Source organism: Diplotaxodon limnothrissa, linkage group LG5, assembly GCF_057381915.1.
Source record: "Diplotaxodon limnothrissa isolate DT_005_m linkage group LG5, D_limnothrissa_male_GT1.1, whole genome shotgun sequence".
Classification (NCBI taxonomy): domain Eukaryota; kingdom Metazoa; phylum Chordata; class Actinopteri; order Cichliformes; family Cichlidae; genus Diplotaxodon; species Diplotaxodon limnothrissa.
In genome coordinates, this window is record NC_140600.1 from 4,923,871 (window position 1) to 4,944,122 (window position 20,252).

At 44.0% G+C, this 20,252-nt stretch overlaps 1 protein-coding gene across 1 annotated transcript in view; it reads left to right on the forward strand.

The window, feature by feature from the left end:
- plxnb1b (plexin b1b) overlaps positions 1-18,340 on the forward strand; it is a 97,380-nt gene extending 79,040 nt beyond the window's left edge. The window contains exons 9-38 of the mRNA XM_085352961.1: positions 275-383; positions 1,186-1,294; positions 1,770-2,672; positions 3,188-3,322; positions 3,398-3,520; positions 3,753-3,846; positions 3,952-4,118; positions 5,519-5,670; positions 5,773-5,875; positions 6,583-6,719; positions 6,866-7,042; positions 7,392-7,614; positions 7,706-7,948; positions 8,045-8,224; positions 8,317-8,465; positions 8,959-9,059; positions 9,292-9,509; positions 9,582-9,760; positions 9,841-9,907; positions 10,722-10,868; positions 10,981-11,146; positions 12,340-12,443; positions 12,544-12,628; positions 12,856-13,022; positions 13,274-13,434; positions 13,520-13,667; positions 13,753-13,817; positions 13,923-13,998; positions 14,112-14,186; positions 16,131-18,340. Coding sequence (XP_085209087.1) covers positions 275-383; positions 1,186-1,294; positions 1,770-2,672; positions 3,188-3,322; positions 3,398-3,520; positions 3,753-3,846; positions 3,952-4,118; positions 5,519-5,670; positions 5,773-5,875; positions 6,583-6,719; positions 6,866-7,042; positions 7,392-7,614; positions 7,706-7,948; positions 8,045-8,224; positions 8,317-8,465; positions 8,959-9,059; positions 9,292-9,509; positions 9,582-9,760; positions 9,841-9,907; positions 10,722-10,868; positions 10,981-11,146; positions 12,340-12,443; positions 12,544-12,628; positions 12,856-13,022; positions 13,274-13,434; positions 13,520-13,667; positions 13,753-13,817; positions 13,923-13,998; positions 14,112-14,186; positions 16,131-16,235 — 4,868 coding nt within the window. The 3' untranslated portion in view covers positions 16,236-18,340. The remainder of the gene's footprint in view (positions 1-274; positions 384-1,185; positions 1,295-1,769; positions 2,673-3,187; positions 3,323-3,397; positions 3,521-3,752; positions 3,847-3,951; positions 4,119-5,518; positions 5,671-5,772; positions 5,876-6,582; positions 6,720-6,865; positions 7,043-7,391; positions 7,615-7,705; positions 7,949-8,044; positions 8,225-8,316; positions 8,466-8,958; positions 9,060-9,291; positions 9,510-9,581; positions 9,761-9,840; positions 9,908-10,721; positions 10,869-10,980; positions 11,147-12,339; positions 12,444-12,543; positions 12,629-12,855; positions 13,023-13,273; positions 13,435-13,519; positions 13,668-13,752; positions 13,818-13,922; positions 13,999-14,111; positions 14,187-16,130) is intronic.
- Positions 18,341-20,252: the final 1,912 nt, after the last annotated feature.

Below are 20,252 nucleotides of genomic sequence, written 5' to 3' on the forward strand. Positions count from 1 at the left end.
GTTTTAAACATCCATCAAACTGAACATTTGTAGGGAAGCTGCTGTGTTTGTGTTTGTCACCGTCCTTGTGCACCCCAAGGATGGTGCACATAGGTTTCATTAGGCCTCTATGTTCCCTCGGCTTGTGCAGCTCGTTCTCGAGACTCGGTGGATCAGAGACGGTAAGCCTGACCAAATATGTTTCTTACTGTGCTCGCTCAGCGCTGCGCTCTGAGCAGAAACTTGTTATGTTCTCTTTCCTCAGGCTGTGCTCCTATCTGTGTTTTCTTGTCAGATTTTGTCACAGTCACCTTGTCTCTACGTTTTGGCAACGTCACGGTCACGGCAAGGGATTTCACCTTCTACGACTGCACAGCCGTTAAGCAGCTGTCTGGCAGCCAGCCGTGAGTTATCGCCGATGATTTATCAGCTGTGCTCTCTGTCTGTCTCCTCCTGATCTGTGCTGTTCATGCAGACCCTTTAATCGAGTCTCACTCACCATCAGAGTCTGTGCTTTTCTGTTTAGTACCTGGGTCACTCTTTGTCCCTCCATCAGTTCACCTTGCGCCCTTCGTTATTATATCTGTGTCTGTATTTCCGCCCACTCACTGTCCTCTTTTTAATTCCCCTGTTCAAGCCTGTGACCCTGGGTTTTAGAAATTGCCAAGTAAGGCTCGCTTACTTGGCAATTGGCAAGTTTTATTGAAATTATTGAGTCGTGCAGGTAGAAATGACCAGTGAGAACAACAGAGTAACTACAACAATCAGATATCAGAATAATGCATCTATGAGCAGCGGCTCATAGATGCATTATGAAAGACATATAATGAAAGACACAAGTAGAGAATGGCCAAAAAACAATAGAATTACAGTCAGAGGTTGTACTGGGTTTCAGTTTGTACATAGAAGAAATAGCATGTACATCCTGTTTCACTAAATATGGCTTATAATGATTGTAGTGTTGTGTAAATCCCAAATAACACTTTCATTGTATTTAGGAGTTAATAATAACCTGTGTTGTCATAAATTACACGCACACACTCAGATTGGTGCGTGTTGATCAATCTGTGAGACTTCCAACAGTTAGATCTGCTTCTATTAGAGCCGTTCTTCTCATAGCTCCTAATCCTGCATCACTGTTTGCCTCTCATCTTGAAAAGAGGCTTGTACAGTTGCTAAGGCAATTTCTATCCTGTCTGTGTGCAGATGCCGCGGTTGTGTTTTAAGCCGATGGGGCTGTAACTGGTGCGTCCACCAGCATGCGTGTACCCACAAGCCCACCTGTGAGGAGGGAGTGATCATCTACAACCAACATGTAAGCTGCAGCGTGACGTCACATGCAGACATTGTAGGAAAAGCACCGACTGATCACCAGTTTGAACTGGAGCTTCATTTGCATTCATCAGTCAGTTCGTCGCCCATAAGCCAAAGATGTGCATTCTTCTCTTTGATTAAGGTTTCCTGTGGAGTCTTGAACTGCAGAATAGTTGCGCTGTCGTTACACTTTGCATGAGTGGACTCTTGTGTAATGTGGTACAACCTTTTAGAGGTTGTGGGCAGTAAAACCGACTGAAATTAGTTGTTTGTTTGTTTTTATAACATTTCAAAACAGTTGCCCAGAGGCATTTTAAGATGGGTTAAAACCAGTGCTGCTAACACAAATCACTGTCTTTCAGGTGTCATGAGCCACATTAACCTCAGATCACATGGTCTCTTTTTTCCTTGATTTTTCCTTTTTATTTTTTCCTTCTGCCTCACCCTCTCCTCGTCTTTTCCTCCTCCTCCCCCAGTTTAAACTACCTACCTCCTCTCCTCCTACAACCAAAGCTATTAAAGTCATCACAGCCACCACTACCACAACAGCTACCCCCACAACTCCTCCTACCACACCAACTACTGCCACGACGAAGACAACAACAACAACCGCAGCCGCCATCACCATAGCTACCACTAAGGAGTTAACAACGCCTACTCTTTCATACACCAGTACCAGCCATGAGCCAACCCACCCGGGCACGACCCTGCCCCCTCAGCCTCCCACTCTACCACCCAGCACCTCTCCAGGCCTGGAGGTCACCACCAGAGAAGAAGAAGAGAGTGAAGCCTCTGAGACTGTCACACACAGTGACTGGGAAGATGCTGTAGCTACACAGAGTGTCACGATGGCCACGGCAGAGCTGATGCCCGTCACCGTGGCTGATGGTCTTAGTGGGGACCTGGACCCTGTCGTGCCTCTGATGATCCCAGACTCCTCGCCACCAGAGGTGGTGACGGCCTTACCCCCTAGCGAACGGCAGGCAGCCAAAGAAGCGCTGACCCTGGCAGAGGCTCCCACCATGGTGTTGCCTGGGTTTCCCCCGCCCACACTTTTCCATATGGGTGAACCGGCTGATTCTGAGCCTTCCCTTTACTTGGACTCGACCCAGACACCCACACTGGTACCACCGCAAGACTTGCACACTGAGGCAGGAAGCCCAACTGCTGATTCTGAGGTGCCCCTCTGGCGAAAGGAAGCAGAAAACTACACTGAGGGTGCTGTCCAGGCAGAAAATGACACGGCTACATTTTCAGCTGCCACCGTGCTCTCAGGTGATGGGGAGGTTGACCGCATGTCCCAGTCCTACCCTCCCCAGTTGCTGAATGCTGACTCAGAGCTGGACTACCAGTATGATTCAGCTGATGGCTTCCTCCCGGTGAGTTCAGCCGCCTCAATCCTCCTCCTGCTTCTACTTCTTCTTCTTCATGGAAAGGGTGAGCACCCTCCCTGTGCTTCCAGCTTCTGACTGGAGTCCTACTATAGGAACAAAGCTCACAACTGATTCCCTAGTCTCTCATTCTTTCCCTGCATTTCCTCTTCCGTCTCACACCTGGAATCTGTATCCTTTCACTGCACAGACTGACTTCAAGAAACCCGGCTGCTCCTGAGTTGCAGCAGTTGTTCTTTTGTCTAAATATCTTCACCTTTCCTTTTTCCAGACTCTTTCTTTCATTATCTCTATACAAAAATCTTCACCACCTTGAGCACGCCCCCATCCCGACATCCCCCCCATGACTCCCTGCATCTGACTGAAATCAATTGCAATCCCTTGTGGGAAAGTAAAAACTGACCCTAAACAAGAATGAATATATTAAATGGTTCGTTCGATCCACCTCACTGTAAATGTTGCGTGTATGTGAATATAAACACGTGTGATCTGTTCTCCTGCAGGGGGACGAGGGCTCGTATGTCAGCTGGGGTTCCTCAGCTTGTCCGTGTGTTGAGAAGGTCCAGGGTTCGTCACTGCTCCCTGTCAGAGTGGAGAGAAAGATCACTTTACTGGCACATAACCTCCATCTGTATCAGGTACAGCACACAACAGCATCGAGCCTGTTAGCTGCCTGCCCAGTGTACTCTTTCATGCAGTGTTTGTGTGTTCAGGATGCAGAGCTGGACTACGAGTGTGTGTTGGTTATTGAAGGGCAGACGGTGGTGGTAGACGCCTACGTGGAGCCAGATGACATGAACCCATCAAGCTTTGACATCACATGTCAGCTACACCAGGTCTGATATTGTTTATAAAGCATTAGTACCTTCATAAAATTGCTACCTTCAGTATTAAATAAAGGCAAAAGTAAAACTAAATGAAGGCCGGTTCACCCTCCCCAGGCAGGATGAACATTTCCCTTCTTCTGCTACCTGTGTTTGTAAAGCAGCGCTTGTCTGGAGTGTAACTGATAATGAATAATTAGTTTTAATGTTACCTTAAAAAATGGGGCCTTTTTCTTGTGTCCAGTACACATACTCTGCCCCAGTGCAGGAGTATAATGCATTGGTGTATGTGAAGAGGAGGGACACCTTCCATGTAGACACTTCTCGTGATCTCTATGGTAAGGTCATATTAAGTTTGTTGTGCTTTAAACATATTGCTGTTAGTTTTCATTATGAGCACATGTTAACTGTCTGCTGCTCCTCTATGTCTACTGTGCTTTCAGTGACTCTGTACAACTGCTCTGTGGGTCGATCTGACTGCAGCCGTTGCCACACAGCAGACCCAAAATACGGCTGTGCGTGGTGTGGCGGTCCCAGGGCCAGCTGCCTGTTTTCAAACTCCTGCAGTGAACCTGTGCAGCAGACGTGCCCTGCTCCCGTCATACACTCTGTGAGTATTCAGAGTGTGGGAAATAATACAGTGCACTGGGATTTATATTTGAACTGCTTACAATCATAATTGGAGGCTTTATTGTCAAGTTTTCACTTCTTCCTCTTATCACTCTCACTTACTACTTATTGTCCCAAAATTACAAGAACAATGATGATCAGCCATCACAGTTAGATGGAACATGTTGTTGATATACGTTTTGGTTTGAGACAGTGGAAGATATTATAATACTGGAGACCATTTGTGTTCTAGTGGAGTCATTATTCGAAGATGTAATACATCCTTATCTTACATTAGGCCTCATCAGCTCATCACTTCATCTGTTTAAGCTTTACACCAACTTGCCACTGATTGGCTGCCCCTCAGAAGCACAAGTTTGAACAGCAGGTGGAAGGCTCTTCTCTGCTCAAAGCCAGAGCTGTCTGTCGGAAATGGGAAAACAAAATTGAGGATATCCCTTCTCTTTAACGTCATACAGAGGCAAGAGTAGAAAAAAGTAAAAACTGGAACAGTATGTCTGATAGAAAATGAGGGAAAACAGCAGATCCTCTTTAAATAAAGCTTCCCAATGATCTGAGTGCTAAATGTACAAACACAATTCTGATTTTATGCCTTCAAAATAAGCTTTCTTTCGAGCTTTTGGCTCACAGGGGTTACTTGGACACAGACTGACCACGTTATTTCAGAAACAGTGAAGCAGTATATGTGTAGCAGATGTTAACTTTAACAAGACGCAAGATATGGGGAGTTTACATCCGTTTATATTTTGGAAAATGAATTATTAGCTGTTAAAGATGGTGACACAGCTGTTGCTCACGTACTTTAAGGTTCTGAGGGAAATCATACTGTTAGTCCTGCTCTGAAAAAGCTTTTGTTTGATCAGCATTTCTTTGTGTTAGACGTCAGTGATAATAATGCCCTCAGAGAGTGTAAGTTGCACTGAATTTAACCCTATAATGCCCTTTGTATCATATTTGATACGTGAGTTTCTGAGACCTCTATCTCATCAATGTGATCAATACTTGCCATAATTTCAAAATGTTATGGACAAAACGTTTTTTTGTCTAAAATTAACATTGTTGTTAACAAAAAGTTGCCAAAAACTCCCAATGTATCAAATGTAATAAAAATATATCATTCACAACAGCGTTTGTGGATTTTGTTATAAGGGTTAGTAAACATCTCAGTTCCAAATAATCAGAATTTTCTGATGGGTACATTTTTGATGGGTTGGGTCTTACAGGGTTAAAAATATGTGTTTGCATTTGTGGCTTCACCACTTGCTTTGAATTTATTGTAATAAAACACTTGGTTAGACCTGTTTTTTCTTTTGTGAATGCTTTTGCATTGGTCAAAAACTAGAAAGGTTGTTTGGATTTTTTGTTCCTGCCTCCAATCAGGTCGACCCACTCTCTGGCCTGTTGGAAGGAGGCACCATGGTGACCATCTCCGGCTCCAACCTGGGTCAGAAGGCTGAAGACATCGTCCAGTCTGTGTTAGTAGCTGACGTGCCCTGCACAGTGATTTCCAACCTGTATGAGGTCTCCTCTAGGTATGCATGCACTACTGTTGTTTCTCATAGACTCTCTTTGTACTGATCAGAAAACTACAGAAACATGGCTTGGTTTTCTGAAGAGCAATGTTGGTCTTCCAGAATCGTGTGCATGACCAAAGCCAGCGGATTAAAGACGAACCATGTGTCTGTGAGAGTGAATGGAGGAGAATTTGGCCTCTCCAGACAGAAATTCAGCTACCAGGTATATTAAATTCAGGTAGAGTAAATTAGATTTTGTTGACCTGTCTGTGAAACTTGGCATTTTTGTTGCATCAAAGGACACTAAAACCTACATTGCTGGGAGAAAAATGTGACTTTAAGAGGTGAAAGTTTAGTATAATATTCTTTCTATTTATTAATTGTTTATAAAATAATGAAATTGTGGTTCTAACACTGGAGGTGTTTGAAGCAGAGAACATCTGCTATTATTTCTGTTTGTTCTCTTTGGTCCACATATCCATAATAACATAATGTGGGCTGCATTCTTTAACAGTATAATTCATACAATATTAGAAGTCGCACATCTAAGAAACAAGAAATCTTTGCCAAGTTTTACCTTTCTTAAACAGTTTAAGATGAATGATTTTAACCACACGATCAGTAATCACAAATATTTCTCAACAAGTCCACATTTTTAAATAAATCTGTGTAAATACATCTCCCTATATTAGATAATAGTTTAACATAAACACTGGAATTTCTTTCCATATATTTCCTTGGATCTCTGTCTTATTAAGGCTGAGAGGATCCAAGTGTAAGAATAAGTTCTTGGATTTGGCAAACTGGGAAAGGACACAAGCCAGTCCAAAAGTCCTTGTTTCTCACTATCGACAGACTTTCTTAATATGCAACAAGAAGCAAACAGCTGTGTTACACTGTGAAATACAGCTGCTCTCTCCTTCTTCTTAGAACCCAGTTGTGAGAGGAGTGTCACCTGAAAGAGGCCCCAAGGCGGGGGGAACATCCCTGAACATCACTGGCCAAAACCTTCTAACGGGTCGCCCCGCTGACCTTACCATCACTGTCGGGGACGTCCCCTGTAACATGTAAGACACACACGTATAATGGCCTGTTTGTGGTTAATGCAAAGTCGGTGCTACTGTTTTTCTTCATTTAAGGTTGTAAGGTCAGACTGACCCTTGACCTCCTCGTGTCACCTTAGGATCTCATCATTTCTTTGTTCCCCCCTCAGTGTGTCAGAGGTGCAGAGTGACAGTGTTCAGTGTGTGACGGGGAGCAGTAATAAAACAGGAGACCACCAGGTCACCCTGCATTACGGCAGCATCCAGCGTCACCTCAGCAGCCCCGCCTACCACTACACCAACAACCCCAACATCACCCGTGCCGAACCAGCCAGGAGCTTCCTGCAGTAAGTCTGAAAGCCCTCACACATTCAGCCTTCAAAACGTATTCATACCTCTGAAGCTCTAAAAACTTGATTCTGTTCACTTGGACGTAGCGTTTTCATCCAGTCTCAGCTGGCTGCGGGTTGTAACTGTGACTACACTGCAACCTTATAAACAGTACTTTTGCACAATGACTGAAACTAGCACCACTGAATGAACAATGAGCTGTGAGGTCAGTTCCTTGACCATTGATCAACATGACAATTTTCTGCGTCCAGATAAACAGAATCACCTTTTTGGGATTTCCTTACTTGGGCGATTGAGCATGCATCACAACGTTTTAACCTGCTCTGGTTGATTGGATTGTTACAGTGGCGGTCGACTGATCAAGCTGTCTGGATCCAACCTGGATGTGGTGCAGGAGCCCCGAATGGTGGTGACTCTCTCCCGCTTCCAGTCGGTCGGCCAAAACAAGAAGAGGAAACGGCGGAGGAAGAGGAGCAAAGGAGAGCAATGGAAGAAAACCCTGGGAAGGTCGGTTAGGATGGTTCCTGACCCCGTCTGTCCCGGAGACCAATTCTGCTCCGTCAAACAGGTCGGTGTGTGCTGCTCAGCACAGAGCAGTTCATTCGAGTGATCGTTCACACCTTTTAACCCAAATGACCCAAATCTGCCTTTCTCATCAGTTCGTTGAGCGCTGTGAGGTAAACTCCTCCTCCCTCATCCTGTGCCGCTCTCCGATGGTGGACTCCACCATCTGGTGGTCACGGGTCACAGTGGAGTTCTTGCTAGACAATCTGCGCTTTGACTTCAGCAGTTTGAACTCTGAGCCATTCAGCTATGAGCGTAACCCCACCCTGCAACCCCTGAACCAACAGGACCCTCTTAAGGCATATCGCTATAACCCAGGCAGCTTCATCCAGCTGGAGGTGAGAGGAGAGGCAGCGATGTTTCAGTTTTATTTATTTACTGACAAAATAAGCAGACATAACATATATCTCTTATGTCTTATTGCCTGTTCTCAGGGGGAACACCTGGACCTAGCCATCACTAAAGAGGAGGTGGTGGTGTTGATTGGAGAAGGTGTATGTGCTGTGAAAACCCTGACCAGCAACCATCTGTACTGTGAGCCACCACCACAGCAGCCTGCACCAGGACCAAACGGCAAGAAGCGAGAGGGCTCGGACAATCTCCCCGAATTCACTGTGAGAAAATGAGAGTGTCACCACCGTGTGAGCGCCTGATGGGCCACTCAAGTTTGAAAGCACCTCACTTTTTTATTTAACATGTATTTCAGGTCCAGATTGGCAACCTGAACTTTTATCTCGGCAAGGTTCAGTACGACAACCTGAGCCTGTCCACCTTCCCACTAGAGGCTCAGATTGGAGTTGGAGTTGGAGCCTCCATAGTGGTCCTCATTGTGCTCATAATTGTGCTTATTTACAGGTCAGTGGGTGGACTGAGAGTCTGTGTTTTTGTGTGTTTAGTGTGCAGATGAGTGCTACAGTGGTTCTCTACCTGCTGAATTCATATGTTTGCTCACACATAAAGAAATGAGCAGTACTGGGTCCCAGTTTAGGTCACCCACTTGGACATGCAATCATGTCTCAAAGCTCAGTTCACACGCCCAGGTTTGAGTCTGACCCTGGACCTGCTCTTTCTCTCTCCCCACTTTCCTCCGTCCTATCAAATAAACCCAGAATACCCGGATACGTTACATGGAAGTTATAAATTGATTTATATGTCACTGAGTTAAATAATTATTTAATCCCCTACAACTGAGCCAGAATTCTGCAGCAGATAGCTGATAAAATGAACTGAATGAATGACAGATACTGCTAATCTGAATTTGAAACACACCTGTCCACAGAATCAATTTCTTGCACAGTTTGACTGGATTTCCACTAATCGTATGTAAAACCTTCTTCCCGTCTGTTAGGAGGAAGAGTAAGCAGGCTCTTAGGGACTATAAGAAGGTCCAGATCCAACTGGAGAACCTGGAGACCAGTGTGAGGGACCGCTGCAAGAAAGAGTTCACAGGTACAGCATTATGAGGAAAAAAGAGAGCGGCGGCTATATGGATGAAGACGGGAGATAGGAGGGCCTTTTCCCCATGTTTCATCAGTTTTCTTCACCTCTATAGTTGCGATAGGCTGAGAGCAGAGAACCCCCAGATTTTATTCTGCCAGCTGCTATTTACAAGCTCGTGCCTCCTGGCACTGGCCTGTAGCAGCAGCCTCTGACCTTTGTGTTCTTAATCACTTTGATCCAGACTTGATGACGGAGATGATGGATATGTCCAGTGACCTGGTCGGCTCAGGCATCCCCTTCCTGGACTACCGTATGTATGCCGAGCGCATTTTCTTCCCCGGCCACCGAGAGTCTCCTCTGAGACGAGACCTGGATGTTCAGGAGTGTCGGCGGCAGACGGTGGAGCAGGGCCTGGTGCAGCTTTCCAACCTGCTCAACAGCAAGCTGTTCCTCACCAAGGTAGTCGCTATCACAATCACAGCTAAAATGAAGCTTTGCAGAGCGAGGATTCATCTCCTCTTTTCCTCTCAGTTCATCCATACTCTGGAGAGCCAGCGGACCTTCTCCCCCAGAGACCGAGCCTACGTGGCTTCGCTGCTGACGGTGGCGCTTCATGGCAAGCTGGAGTATTTCACAGACATCCTTAAGACGCTCTTGAATGATCTGGTGGAGCAGTATGTGGCCAAGAACCCCAAACTGATGTTACGAAGGTAAGCTGCTGCTCATAGATTCAGTCTTTGGCATGTTCAGAAGCTGCAATGCTGCTGCAAGTGTGTGTGATTCTCTGCAGAACAGAGACAGTGGTGGAGAAGCTGCTGACCAACTGGATGTCTATCTGCCTCTATGCTTTCCTCAGGGTGAGTCAACATAAAAGCAGTGATGCACAGTAGTAGGGATAAGTCTTTTTTAAAAATATTGGGATATAAAACATTTTAAGACTTTGAGATTTTACTTGGGGGCATTTTAAAGTGGAATATAATGACTTTGAAATTAGGACCAAGCTCCAAAAAGCAGCCACTAAAGCTGTGACCTGTGTCCTTTTTGTTCATTAAAGTCAGTGCGCAAACGCTTTAATTTCCCACAGCAAAAAAACAAAACATGCTTAATTTATTGTTTTGTGATCACACCATTCATAGAAAAGTACATATTTGTGCTTGTGTTTATTCAGAGAGCCCTGAGAGCATGTTGCTGCGTTAAGGATTTCAGTGCATAAAGCTGACATTTGCACCAATGACTCAACTACATATCGTATAACATGTAAATAGAAAAATTACCCACGCTGCTGCACACAGCAGTAACTTTTAAATAGCAGTTTCCAGTACTGACATGTCAAAACACAGAGGGGAATGAAAGTCCTTCCAGTCACTCCAGTACAGTGGAAACATTTCTAGTACATGCACTGATTCTTATATAGCGCTTTTCTACTCCTTTATGCCTCATCTGTTTACACTCATACATAGAAGCACTTATTTCTGCACCTACGTGCTTTCTAGAACCACCAACCTCCTGATTCACAGGAGACCTGCTCCACCAATCTGAAAATATGAAGCTCAGGTTTTCCTCAAGGTTTGACTTAGCAGAACATTTCTTTAACACATGAAGTGTGTAGAGAAGCACTGTGTAAGAATTGGTGCATTGCAGTGTGTTAATTATTTGTGTGTGTGTGTGTAGGACTCAGCGGGGGAGCCTCTGTACATGCTGTTCAGGGCCATAAAGCACCAGGTAGATAAAGGACCGGTGGATGCTGTTACTGGCAAAGCAAAGTACACCCTGAACGACAACCGCCTGCTGCGAGAGGACGTAGAGTACAAAACCCTGGTGAGGGGAGTCTAGACTGAAATAAATAACCATTTTGGCTCTAATGAAAAATTCCCAAGGAGGTTGTATTTTTCTTTGTCTTCCCCTCCTTTCACTCTTCTTTTCCCTGCAGACACTGAATGTGTTGGTGCAGGGTGGAGGGGTCAATGAGACCCAGCCTGTGCCCTCCAAAGTACTGGACTGCGACACCATTACCCAGGTGAAAGAGAAGCTACTGGATCAGGTGTACAAAGGCACATCCTTCTCACACCGGCCGCACGCCGAGTCGCTGGACTTGGGTGAGAACCACACACTGCGTGACACACCAGACTCTGAAAACTGATGCACCTCGTGTCAGCCTCGAGGAATCTGGTACTTATGTCTCTTTATGATCTCTCTTTTAGTTTACCCATAAGTTGGGAAATCTAAAAGAGTAAACAGGACCTTTTATAAAATAAAGGAGCAGCTCGATAAAATATAACCAAACAAATTAGCTGAGCGACGTAAAATGAGTGAAGAGGAGAGAGCTTAGTTTCACAGGATAAGTAGAAAGTTCAGTATGATCAACCAGAAAAGCAATAAAACAAAATGGGGAAAGGCAGGACGTTTCACTGACTGCTATAAAGAGAGGGCTTCATTTGCATTAAAACACCAGCAGAAATATGGAGTCATAAACTGGGAGCAGACGTGGGAAGTCAGGTGTGCAGCTTCATCGAGCCAACTGAAGTCGCAGAGCTGTAAGGACGAGTTCATCGCAACAAAGGAAATAACTGAATCGGGAGGTCATTCACAAATGTGTCTCACAAGTAAACTTGTGTGATGGCTTCAGGGGCCTCAGCTTTGGCTGTGGTGCCTGACACCTCTCAGGGTTGTGACAGGCATGTTTAATTTATTGAACGCCTGTCGTTTGATTCCTACTATCATCTTAACCATGTTTTAATAACTTTGCACTTTTTGACTTATGTACGTGAAAAGTGTTACAAGGATAAATATCTCTTGCTTCTGTGGACTAGGCTCTCAGAGACTGGGGTTTAGGGGCATGAGAGCAGGACAGATGTGGAAAACATCGGTGGGACCTTGACTACCATGTGATTGTTGGGTTTTTCTCTGTATGTATTATTATAGGGTCTTACAATATAAAGTGCCTTTAGGCGACTGTTGTGATTTGGCGCTGTATAAGTGCAGCGCTCGTGAATTAGCGTTCCTTCTTTTCATATTTGTTGCCCTGTAGCGCCCCCTACAGCGTGACAAAAACAAATCCAAACCAAGCTCACTGACTGCTCAGTCTGTCAACACTTTCCTCAAAGATGAGAGAAAAACGTGGTAAATTTAAATTTTACAGCACTGTCAGTACCTGCATGATAACATCAGCCTGAGCTGATGATGGGAGCACCTGAATGAATTTGTGAACATCGTTAAGTCGCTCGAGTTTGCTAAGATGAGCATGTCCCACAATCACTGTGCTGATGTGCGTCTGCCTTCTGTCATGCAGAGTGGAGGTCGGGCGTTGCCGGTCATCTCATCCTGTCAGACGAGGACTTGACATCTGTGGTTCAGGGTAGCTGGAAACGCCTTAACACGCTTCAGCATTACAAGGTCAGAGTTATCACTGAATGCTTTACAAAGCAAACTACACTGTTTCATAGCCTGGGATAGGACACGGCCGACACCAATGGCTGTTTGTGTTCCTCCATAGGTCCCAGATGGCGCAACGGTGGCACTGGTCCCTCGTCATACCAAACACATTCACCATGACAACCACGACTACATAGCAGGAGAGAGTGAGTTTGTTCAAATAAAAGATAAATCAACTTGTCAGCCAGTTCATCTTTCATTAGACTTTATTTGACTGTCACACTGACAGTAAAAACGATTCGATCATTTCCCTACTCAGTTCTTCAAATTGTGTGAGTGTTTATGTGGAACATGAAGTGACAGATGGAGGAAATCAAAAGTAGCAAAACCAGAGAGCGAGTCACAGGCAAGCATCAAACCTGTGTGTGTGCAGAGACGCCAATGCTGGAGGATGCAGATGAAGGTGGAGTGAGGCTGTGGCATCTGGTAAAAGCCAGTGAGGAGCCCGAGTTGCCCAAACACCGCAGAGGCAGCCTGAGGGAGAGAGAGAGGGCCAAGGCTATCCCTGAGATCTACCTGACCCGCCTGCTGTCCATGAAGGTACAACACACACATCTGGGTCTAGTCCCATTGAGTAGAGACTGTAGGAAGGAGATGAGGAGTACAGGAGTACCACACTTTCTAAAAATCAATCTGTTTTTTAAACTACACACAGCTGTTCTCCTAATTTGTAAGCTACAACGCTACAAAGTTAAACAGACACACACATATATTCTTTTAGCTAGACAAGAGCAGAGTGCTGACACTTTCACTTTCTTATGCTCTAATGTGAACTTTACTGTGTTTGTCAGGGGACGCTGCAGAAGTTTGTGGACGATCTTTTCACGGTGATCCTGAGCACGAGCCGTCCTGTCCCGCTCGCCGTCAAGTACTTCTTCGACCTGTTGGATGAGCAGGCAGCACAACATGGCATCTCTGACTCAGAGACCATCCATATTTGGAAGACCAACAGGTAGACGATAGTCTGATAGAGACCGCTGCTGGCAGATGATAGTGGGACTCTGTCATGTCTAATACTGTCGGTACTGTTTCTCCAGTCTCCCTCTGCGTTTCTGGATCAATATTGTGAAGAATCCCCAGTTTATCTTCGACATCCAGGCATCTGACCACGTGGATGCCGTGCTCTCTGTGATCGCCCAGACCTTCATGGACTCGTGCACGATTGCAGAGCACAAGCTGGGCCGGGTTAGTACGTTTGCAAACGCCAGTTTTCCAGCAGCGTCCTGTTACTCTTGTGTCTTTGAATGTCGTTCTTCTTCTTTTTGAACAGGATTCGCCCATCAACAAGTTGCTGTATGCCAGAGATATCCCCCGCTACAAACAGATGGTGGAAAGGTTGGATTGCTTAAGCTGCTCAGACAACACTGAACAGGTGTTTGTGAAATAAACGTATTTTATCAGTCGTACGTTTGAGGTTGATTACAGTGATGGTTATTGCAGGTACTATGCTGACATCAGGCAGACCATCTCAGCCAGTGACCAGGAGATGAACTCTGCTCTAGCTGAACTGTCCAGGGTGAGTGCAGCCACAGCTCAGAACACACACACACACACACACACACACACACACACACACACACACACACACACACACAGTGTGGCCGTTCACTTCAATGCCTTGTGTTTCAGAACTATTCGGGAGAACTGAACTACCTGGTGGCACTGCACGAGCTCTACAAGTACATCAATAAATACTACGACCAGGTGTGTTTCTACTCTTTCCAGCCACTAGAGGTGGAACAGTACACCATGATGCAACAATGTGGAGACTGTCTAACAATGCAAAACACATTTAATACAATTTAATTAATTAAGATAATTTTCATAAAATTCTGAAAAGTCTTTTTTCATTGATAAAATTCGGTTCTTTTTCTGAAGTAATCAGTTATGTTCATTACAAAAGAGCCTCTGATTCACTCCAGAGCTCCGTTTCATCCAAGCAATAATCCTTCCCTTGCTTAGTTTCAGCAGCTTCTTTTTTGTGGGATGTGAACGCATCAAGGTTCCTATCTAACCAGCCAATCACATGGCTGACACTGTGTTTAGACATGTGGGCCTGGGCAAGCTGCTGAATTTCAAAGGTGACTCAAGTAACTTTAGATGTGGCACGGTTGCTGGTGGTTGGTGCCAGAGTATTTTGGAAATTGTTGATCTGCTGTGATCTTTCCACACAACCATATTTTTTTTTTTGGGGGGGGGGGGGTTTACAGATAATGGTTTGAAAGAAGAAATTACCCAGTGAGCGACAGTTCTTAAGGGGATCATACCCTGCTTTGATCACCTTAGCTTTGAACTGACCGGAAGGAAACAGCAGCTCAGACAGCAGCAGAGCATTGCTTTATTACAGAACATGTTGGATACTGAAGCAGAACCAACACACATGGTGCCAGTCCTGTCAGCTAAGAACAGGAAACGAGCTCAACAAAATTGGACAATGACAAAAAACACTGGTGTGATGTGTATTGATTTCTGCTGCAACTTCCAACAAGTTAGGGTCACCGTTTGGTGGTCGGCGGTTAATGTTTTTCAGTGTTCACGCTTGCAATGGTGGTGCAAAATGACAAAATCTACCATGTCCACCTGTTTGTGACCCATCTTCTGATGTCTGATGTTTCCAGCAAGATAATGCACCATATTCCAAAGCTCACATCATTTAAACTGGTTTCTTGAATATGGCCGTGAGCTCAGTGTACTCACCACAGTTAGCAGACCTCAGTCCAATAGAGCATCTTTGGGATGTAGTGGAATGAGAGACAAGATGGCTCTGACAACAAGTCCAGCCAAATGTCTGAGAAAGGTTTCCTGCACCGTGGTGGATCTGTGCTGGGAACAATGAAAGCAGTTCTCAGGGCGAAGAGGGCCTAGTGTTAACAAGGTGCACCCAATAAAGTGGCTGAGTGTAGAAGGTTGAGGCTAATTAACAGCAGCAACTATGCCTTACTCCAAACTGCTGTTAACAGCACTAATTCAGGGGACAAAAGCAATGTGGGGAAAGTGTTAGAAACGGGGAGGAGTCTGAGCTTTTGGCTCAAAGGGAGTTTTTCCTTCCCGCTGTCGCCAAAGTGCTTGCTCATAGGGAGTCATATCATTGTTGGGCTTTTCTTTGTATGTATTATTGTAGGGTCTACCTTAAAATATAAAGCGCCTTGAGACGACCGTTGTTGTGATTTGGCACTGCATAAATAAAATTTAAAAGATTGAATTGAATTAGAACATCCACTTCTGATTCTTTTTGGCCTTCATCTGAAGAACCTGCTTTTTAGGGGATCTAGTCGGGTCTACCAGGTGTTTTGGTTGTGCTAAGCTGCCCAGAGCCTTCCTTTTTAACCATGGACCAAATTGTTGATTTGGCCATTCCTGAAGTGTTTGCAGTCTCTCTCATAGATGAGAAAATTTGTCAATGTTACTTTAGAGCCTATGAAAATGTACTCAAACAAATTGTCTTTGCTAAACTCCCTGAATTAAAACTAACGTCTAAACTTCAGTCACATCTTGTTTGTTTGAGTTCAAATTCACTGCGGTGGTGCGCACAGGCAGAATTACTGCCCCAAAACGTGTGGATATGACACACGTCTTTACTGAGAAACAGCTAATGTTTGTCATTTCTATATTCTCAGTCTTTCTTCCTCTTCATTATTTTGCCATCAGATCATCACGGCGCTGGAGGAGGACACCACAGCCCAGAAGATGCAACTCGGCTATAGACTGCAGCAGATTGCTGCTGCTGTGGAGAACAAAGTCACTGACTTATGATGGAGGCGAAATGTGTCAGCTGTACTGCCGTAACACCTGCCACTGTTACAGGAAACAGCTCGGGCACGCTGGCAGTTAACTTTAACGGACAGAGGGGAAGATGGACTCTTGAGGAGGATGTTTTTTGTTGTTTAAATTAGAGCTCACATCTCAGCAGCCTTTGTGTTTTGGTGACTGCTGACAGAGCTTTACAGTGCGGACACTGTGAGCTTCCTGTAGTGCAGGACAGTGAAAAGCTCAGTGGATGCTTAAGAGAGAAAAAAAAAAAGGTCAGTCTGACCTGCTGTCGCTCTGCTCATTTCATGAAAAAGAGATGGTAGCAGTGTGTGTTTTATCTCTACAGTATATGTGCTGGAGTCAAAAGGTAGCTGGTGGACAGCCGGGTCTGCAGACTGAAAGTAGGAATCTTCCATCACTGTGGAGTCCGTTTGATGAAGCGGTACCTCTTATGCCTTGTGTACTTTGCTGCTGTATGGTTATTTCTTGGTGTGTGTCTGGTGCTTTATATATAGATGTGTGAGTGTGCGTGCATGTGGTTGTCCATATTCTCGTGGCTGTTAAACTGCATCGTGTACTGCCACGTTTTATGTTTCTAGTACAAAGTGGTGAAGTAACTGGTTCTTATATTTTGGATCTAAGAGTGAAGAGTATTTTGAAAAGAGAGACCTGAATTTTAAGGTTATGTTTTTCACATTTTAGAACTTGTAGTCACTGCTCAAAGCAACATTTTAAAGTCGCTGCCACGCTCTACCTCAGCCTGCCGTCTTTCATCAACTGCTCTTATTTTCATTGGTAGAAGCTGCCTATTTACTGCTTAGTTAACTTGGCCTGTTACACATTTGTCTGTATTGATGTAAATGTTGTGTGATTTGTAATACGATTTTTTTAAGCAGAGCAGCAGCACAGCCGAGGTGCTGCAGATTCACACTTGGTTGCTAACTAGTGTGACAAATACTTTGCTGGAAGGTTAAAAAAAACAATGACCCAATTTTTTTTCCCCCTTAGCAATCCAACTATACCGTACTGTAGGAACACAAGCTGATATATGGTTATCAGCCCCAGCAGCAAAAACACTCATGTATACCTTTCAGGCAGGTCCATCTACCAGTACTGCAGCACCGCACACACCCACTGGACTGCTGTAAACACACACACACACTTGTTTGTTAATTCTTTACCCATGTGAGAGATTGGAAGCAGAAAGTGTTTTTTTGAAGGTACTTAAACCTCACATTAAACCTCACCCCATTTTTGTTTCTTGATTTTATTCATATTTGTGTGGATGTGTCTCTAGTGTACAAGTCACTGGAAAGTCAATAGGAAAGCGAAAAGTCCCTCTGTTTAAAAGACAAGCCTTCAAACTGTTAAAGTGCAGTGTCGTGTGAACCACAGTTTTTATAGTTTTTATATTTTGTACATTTTAACATTCCTTTTTAGACCTTGGACATTGTATAGATCACACTCCTGGTATGTTTTTTGTGTGCAGTTCTTTAACTGGACAGTGTTTCGTGTGTTCCACATAGACCTTATAAAAGATGGATGATGGTAGACTGACAACCTGAGGCCTTGAGTTTGTCATAAGGTTGTTGCCTCTTTGAAGCTGGAAGTGGCTGTTTGTGGATTTCAAAAAAGGCTGGATGCCTAGCTACTAGCTGGAAACATCTAACTGCTTGATTAACAAAGCAAACTAAAAAAGAACTGATACAAAGAAGGTTCAAACATCATTGCTGGCGTTGGAAACTGTATTCTGTACTCAGCGATACATGACAACCAAATAATAGTTGATGTTTTTTGAAAGGGAGTCTGTAGACAGGATGGTTTGTAGCCATATCCTGTATATAAAAGATGTCGTCACCTCTGGCTTTGTAAAGCTCAAGTTGAGCTTTCTTTTTCTTTTCTTTCTTTCTTTCTTTCTTTTTTTACCAAGGGGCTGGATTTGATTGGTGCACTTAGGAGCACTATATGCTCATCGGCTAATGATTCATGAACTTCAACTTTTTTTTATTCAATTGGACCTGAAACGAGCCCACGGCATCACCAGGAAAGTGTTTTCTCACACTCTTATACGACTGGATGTGTTTTTGCACCCAGAGCAGTCAACTCCTGCTGGCCATTAGAAAAAAATATAGGTTTAAGAGACATGTGCCATTGGCTTCATTTTGCAGCCCCAGTGGCTACGTCCATCTTTTATATACAGTTTGCATTTGTATTGGCATCAATGGTTTGCACTTAAAGGCAGTCACCATGGCCCAGTGACTGCATCTATCTTTCTATGTAGAGTTTATGGTCCTGCAGTTGTGTGTGGCATTTGATCAACGTGATCAAACTACTCCAGGCTCAGTAGATGTTGCTTGTAGCGTAGCCGGGCTGGGTATGGTTGGACATATTTTTTGATGCTGGTTTTTGTGTTGAACTCTCTTTCTCCTTTAATATTTACAGCAGCTCTTTATGTGGGAATTTGTTTAGTTTCAGGTGATTGTAGGATTGGAAATCAATGGGGAAACAGATTTTGACACAACTATAGAAACGATATAACAGTTTGAGTAGTCTACATGCGTATTTTATAAAGTGCACTTGATTTTTGTTTTCTCAAATCTGATGTTGTTTAATGTTTTAATACACAAAGTACTACAAGTTGTAAATTAGAGTATCTACTACTGAAGTATGCTAGTACCCAGTCCCAAAAAAAGGTGACAGTAGAAAAGACTTTTTCTACCCACCCTCCACTCAAATGAAGATTTATCAGTTTGAGCCCGAAGTGTGTAATTACCAGGGTCAGTGTGTCAGAATGTGGGCCATTTGTTACAACACTACATAACACAGGTAATAATGACTTTTACAAACACATGGAGTCTGTTCATCTTGAGCTGAGAGCTCAGTGATGAACAAAGAACCATTGGGGGGAATCCAGGCTGTATAAATTTGGCAATGTAGAGCAGGCTCTGCAAGGAGCAGGTTTAGGATGTTTCTTATTTTGTGTGTTAATATCTTTGTACATACTGATTAAAGATGCAGCTGTAGTGATTTAACCTGTTTAATAAGAGAAGGTGAACATTCTCACAAATGAAATAAAGTATTCTGAAAGCTGTCTTTTTTCCTTGATTTCAAAAACCTACCACTATGAACGCTCTCGGGCATGTTAGGACTTAAAAACAGCTGTGCTACCAGCTAACATAGCCCTGCAACAAAGAGGGCCAAATAACTTCAAGGGCCAAATTGCAGTATATTTTTCACATCGATATATGGGCCACAAGTAGGGGTGATGTGGGTCTAGTATATTCTTATAAAGAACAAATGCACTGAATAGCTCAGCAACACCAAGAGGCCTGGGATGCAACAGATGACCTCAAATGTATGATGACAGAATTATTTCCATAGTTAAGCAATTTCACAACGTCTAACCAAGTCAAGAACGTGAAAGGAGGTGGGAGCATCATTGTAGAGGCCTCCAGTCAAGTGATGAGTTTAGCTTACTGAAAGCTCTGTCACCTGCAGCAGTCACAGGCAAAATATATGCAGAGCAATACACACTTGTCCAAAACAGCCTTTATGTGGGTTATAATGATAATGGATTATCACTATTATTACAATATTAGTATTGTGTAGAAAGAAAGGGTCTGCCTGATTACATGTTGGCTAAAATAACTCAAACATGTTGTCTTCTGCTAGAAATGAAGTAAGCTAACTAATACTAGGAAAGTCGAGCAGTTTCTTTCATGTGGACTTTGCTATGAGTCTAATTGCCACCTGTGGGTTTTTTTTGTTTGTTTGTTTGTTTGTTTTGTTTTTGTTTTTTTGGATAGTCAGACTTGGCTTTTAACTGAGCCATTCTACAGTCTCTCGCACTCAGTATCAGCCAGGAGTGGGTAACCTGGACCAAACCAAATCTTGAAAGTTAACAATTTTCGTTAAAAAGCAAAAAACTGACAGTTATACTGTTAGAATCGTCACTGTTCTCCCCTTTGCGATGCCCCCGATTCCATATAAAAGGCAGAGGTCTCCCTCCGGGCCCTCCCT